The 5,688-nt window shown below is 35.4% G+C and overlaps 1 protein-coding gene across 1 annotated transcript; it reads left to right on the forward strand.

The window, feature by feature from the left end:
* Nucleotides 1–732: 732 nt before the first annotated feature.
* On the forward strand, nt 733–2,601 carry LOC142233237 (uncharacterized). The gene has a single exon (XM_075304088.1). The coding sequence runs from the start codon at nt 733–735 to the stop codon at nt 2,599–2,601; it is 1,869 nt and encodes a 622-aa protein (XP_075160203.1).
* The last annotated feature ends 3,087 nt before the right edge of the window (nt 2,602–5,688 follow it).

Raw genomic sequence — 5,688 nt, forward strand, 5'->3', positions numbered from 1 at the left:
CGAAGATGGGCTGTATCAGTCCATATTTTGATATAGTCCCCATATGAACCGACCTCCCAATTTGGGGTCTTGGGCTTATAGAAACCGCAGTTTTTATCCACTTTTCAAATTCGCAAGTAGAAATTATGCTATGTTTCAAATAAAAAACGTCTTTAAAATATTGTTTCGAAAAATATGTCCAAATTTTAATTGAATTTGTGCGTTGTAGTAATGATGCATATTTAAGGACTATTTCATTAGTTTTGAAGAATTTTTCTGAATTATTAAAGTCAAGTTGACCTTAGTCAAACAAAATTTTCTTTCATAAAAATATACCCATTTTGTAGTCGAATGACCTTTAACTTTAAGGACAAAACGACTTCATTGAAAAGTTTATAGACTTTTGGACAAGGAAAAAAACTTTATATCAGAGAAATACGTCTTTTATGCTAAGCAAAATTCCCATTCGTATTTTAAGGACATGAAATTTTTGGTCTCACGACAATATTTTGTTCAGTGTATAATCATTACCTAGTGTATTTCGATTTTTGCTAATGCGTCCATTAATGCCTAATCCTACTCAGATGAAAAAATGAAAACCTTAAAAGGAATTTTATGGCAAACAAATGTAATCATAATGACTTGGTCTAATTTGATTTCCAAACAAAAAACCTTGATTGAATCGAGATATATAAATACGGAATCGTATTGAACATTTATTTTAGTTTGAATTTACTCAGCTAACACCAAACAATGTCTATTTGGAATTTGAAAATATTTATATTTGCAATCTGGCCTTTTCAAGTAAAAATTGTTAAAACTCTGGATAATTTCCATTACGACAAAGATGAACATCTTTTCGATGCCACAGTCTTCAAAGAATTCCTTTTTGAAATGGATATAGAGGCGAATTTTGAAAATTCTCTAATTTTTGGAGATCACAAGGATTTACAAAAATTCGATTTGGCCGAATATCTGGTTAAAGATATGGAAAAAGTGATTTTATTACAATCAACTCTACCAATTGGTATTTGTTATAAATGTCTAAAATTGGATAACGATTTTATTGTGATAATATATTGGAAATCCAGTAGCGAAACTTTTCTTTTGGAACAATTGTCATTGATGTTGAATTTCAAAAGAGAAACTAGAATCTTGTTAATAGTAAATCAAAATTCTGGATGGAAAAAGGAGGCAAAAGCAACTAATGAAATTTTCAAAAAATGTAATCAACTGAAACTCATTAACGTGATCATCATAGTGATGGAGGATTTTGAAGAGACCCGGAGATATTGGAGATTTCAAATATTTCCTCAATTTAAAGTGGAATATCAAAAATATAATCGCTCAAATTCGAATGAAATATTTCCATACAAATTGAAGAATCTCTATGGCCATCCAATACAAATGTATCCCGATCAAATGCCACCACGATCTGTGATGTATCACAGTGCTCAAGGTCAACTAAAGTTCAAAGGCTATTTGATATATTTTTTAGATATTTTTGCGCGATCTCTTAATGCCACTTTGGATTATCCCAAATATATGAAGGAAAATCAAACGATTACTTTCAAAGATGCATTTGTTATGGCCCAAGAGGAAAAATTTGATATACTTGGTGGTCTAGTACCTGCTGTATATGCTAGCAATGCAAAATTTATGTCCTATCCATTTGAAGTAAAAGACTGGTGCCTCATGATACCCAAAGGACAATCGTTAAGCTATAGAGATTTCTTAAGAAAAAATCGAAAATTATTTCCCTTTGTGTCTGCCGTTATGTTTTCACTTATAATGGAGATCTCTATGAAAATATGGTATCTACAAAGAAATATCAAGCATTCGTTTTCTTTCAGAAATTTTCTAATAAATCCTAAAGTTTTTAGTGGTTTATTTGGCTGGTCCTTCAAATTGCTTCCGCATTCCAGTATGGCCTTAAAAATTCTCTACACATTAATATTTGTCCGGGGCCTAATGTTCACTGTACATTTTTCGGCTATCTTGCAATCGTTCCTCACACATCCTGTCACCGATCATATTCGTACATTTAAAGATCTTCAAAGACATCAGATTAAAATTTGGATGCTAAAAAGTGACTTTGAATTTATAGCCAAAAGTCAAGGTTATTCGTATGATTATATCTATTCATCATTGGAGCTAATTGAAGATTCGAAATTATATTGGCGAATACATGCATCCTTCAATATGTCTTATGCCTATCCCGTACATCATTCACAATGGTACATTTATAATTCACAACAGAAAAGGTTACGTCATCCCTTATTCTATCTTTCGGAGATTTGTGTTCACAACATGGGTCTAATGGGTTTTGTAGTACCTCCCAACTCTTATTTTCTAGAGCCCTTAAATCACCGTATAATGCGTATTCATGATATGGGTTTAATAGATCACTGGCTTATGTTATCCTATCATGAATTGAAGAGAATGGGAAGGTTAAAAAGTCTTAGAGATAACCGCTCTGGTGAGCCCTTCAACGTATTACATTTTGGGGAATTTAAATTCATTTGGATCTACATGGGTGAATCTTATATGGCGGGATTGCTTGTGCTTTTGATGGAAATCGTGTACAATCGACTCTCCCGAATATTCAAATGGTTGCCATAGAATAAAATAATTTTGCAAGAAAATTATTATTTTATATTTATGCTTTACTATGGATTAAATGTTAACCCTTTGACTACCGAAATAAACCTAATGTTACAAAATTTAATTTTTCTTTTATTTTTACTCGTATTAACAGCATGTAGAATAAAAATTGTAATTTTGAGGACCTACCTCAAGTACTTCAAGAGCTATATGAGTTTATTCTGAAAACTTGATTCTTGAATTGAGACCAAATAGCTCTATGAAAATAACTTTTTGACCTATTATATTTATCGAAGTGTGAGAAAAAATACAAAAAAGAACCAGATACAATATCAGCTACAGTTTTCCATTTACCATTTACTAGAGACATACAGTAGAAGCCCAATTCATGAATTTTTGCCATCGTTCTCAATGACTTGTGGCACGGTGCGTTGTCTTGGTGGAACAACACTTTTTTCTCCTTCATATGGGGCCGTTTTGCCGCGATTTCGACCTTCAAACGCTCCAATAAAGCCATATAATAGTCACTGTTGATGGTTTTTCCCTTCTCAAGATAATCGATAAAAATTATTCCATGCGCATCCCAAAAAACAGAGGCCAATTCTTTGCCAGCGGACTTTTGAGTCTTTCCACGCTTCGGAGACGGTTCACCGGTCGCTGTCCACTCAGCCGACTGTCGATTGGACTCAGGAGTGTAGTGATGGATGGGATGTTTCATCCATTGTCACATATCGACGGAAAAACTCGGGTGTATTACGAGTTAACAGCTGCAAACACCGCTCAGAATCATTAACACGTTGTTGTTTTTGGTCAAATGTGAGCTCGCGCTGCACCCATTTTGCACAGAGCTTCCGCATATCCAAATATTGATGAATGATATGACCAACACGTTCCTTTAATATTTTAAGGCTTCTGCTATCTCGATCAACTTCATTTTACAGTCATTCAAAATCATTTGGTGGATTTTTTTATGTTTTCGTCGGTAACCACCTCTTTTGGGCGTCCACTGCGTTCCCCGTCCTCCGTGCTCATTTCACCACGCTTGAATTTTGCATACCAATTAATTATTGTTGATTTCCCTGGGGCAGAGCCCGGAAACTTATTATCAAGCCAAGTTTTTGCTTCCACCGTATTTTTCCCCTTCAGAAAACAGTATTTTATCAAAACACGAAATTCCTTTTTTCATTATTTTTTACAATAACAAAAGTTGCTTCAGAAAAGACGATCTATCTCACAAACTAATTGACTTACAGACGTCAAATTTTGACACGAATCATTTGAAGGTTGGTACTATATAAAAATAATATGCATTTAATACTAGCGACGCCATCTTTGTGTCCGACCGGCCAACCGGTTAAATCCAGCATAGCGGAAACCAATAATATTCTATACACATCGTGCCCAACCTTACACTAGAGAAAATATAACACTCTATCAGCAAGTCCTTTGAAACCGGCAACATTCCACATCCGTATCCAACACTGGAGGAGAGCTTTCTATCTAGTTGTTAGTTTCCTTGATCCCTTCCACGAGATCCCGTGCACAACTCCATACTTATCCTGGAGGGGAGTTGTCTACCTTGTCACCAGTTCTTTGGTTCCGCCTCCATTCATACAGCCAAGTGGAAAGCGCTCCGCCAATCTTTTTCTCTACACATCGAATCACGATCGAACGCAAGGGAACAGACACGCTTGCGGCATATGGTCTTTGAACATAAGCATCACCATCCGATCACTACAAGTCCCACATAAAAGAATCGTACACCAAAGAAAATCCTTGGACATTACTCGATACTAGAGAATGAAGCTGCCGAGTCGCGCCGCTGATTTCAGTCGCCGCCGAACATTTTTTGCAAATCGACCCTGCCGCCGAATTTGACGACTAATCTCGACTCAAATTTAGCCGCCAATTAATCAAAAATATCGCTTTAAATTAGAAAAATGTATTGATAATCGTTCCTCATCAGCATCCTCTACTTGCAGCAAAACTATCAACCAATTATCAGAATAAATTCGGGCAGTTCACTAAACCCAAAAGTGAACCACACTTGAACCTTCCGGCTATCGTGTAAACCTTTTTTCGGAAGGTTCAAGTGTGGTTCACTTTTGGGTTTAGTGAACTGCCAGAATTGATTCTGATAGTTGGTTGATAGTTTTGCTGCAAATAGAGGATGTTGATGAGGAATGTGGTAATTCCGAAATGTGCGTCCATCCAACCATCTTGCAGTCTATAGGGCTTTGCCCAAATAAATTTGACAAACATACTTTTCCTCTGTTGGTTAAGCTACACTTGTAGTTTAGTCAATGCATGGTTTTAAGCTGAAATCAAAAACAACAACTACAATAGTTTACTTTGAAAACTCTTTATCATAGCGGGTTACTTGATAATATATAGAATTTCAGGGGATTTGATGACAGATATTCTCCCAAACAGATTAGTTCAACTAGTACTTTTCCCGAAGATAAATTTAAAGATTCTATCTATGAAGACTAGATCAGATTCTGGATTTATAAGAAACAATTTCGTTTGAGTTTTAGAGATATCATAAACATACCGTATAAATTATGAAATAAAGCCTTGATTTGAAATCTTAAATCTATAGATTTTTACCGCCATTATATAAATGATTACGAGGAGTTAAATTTGGAAATTTCATTTAGGATCAGTGCACCTGCTATACTCTCAAGAACTGAAATTGGTCTATATCGATACCTTACCGGTAAAAATAAATGCGATACAGATTTTTGAGGGTCTAAAATACCAGTATTTTTACATTTTCGGGCAAATCGGATAAAAACTACGGTTTCTAGAAGCCCAAAGATTTAAATCGGGAGGTCGGTCTATATGGGGGTTATACCAAAACATGGCTCGATACACACCATAGTCGGCTGACATATTTGTGGTCCTAATTTCGGGCAAAGTGGATAAAAACTACAGATTCTAGCAGCCCAAGAAATAAATTCGGGAGGTAGGTCTAGATTGGGGCTATACCAAAAACTGGACCGACACGCACTATTTTCGACACATCTCTTAGTGGTCCTCAAATAACTCTAGAATTCACATTTTAGACAAATTGGGTAAAAACTACGAATTCTAGAAACCCAA

The sequence above is a fragment of the Haematobia irritans genome, chromosome 1 (genome assembly GCF_050003625.1).
Source record: "Haematobia irritans isolate KBUSLIRL chromosome 1, ASM5000362v1, whole genome shotgun sequence".
In the NCBI taxonomy this organism is placed as follows: Eukaryota; Metazoa; Arthropoda; class Insecta; order Diptera; family Muscidae; genus Haematobia; species Haematobia irritans.

Bases quoted from the DNA above. Each gene is read 5' to 3' on its own strand.
- LOC142233237 (XM_075304088.1), top strand. From the start codon at position 733: ATGTCTATTTGGAATTTGAAAATATTTATATTTGCAATCTGGCCTTTT.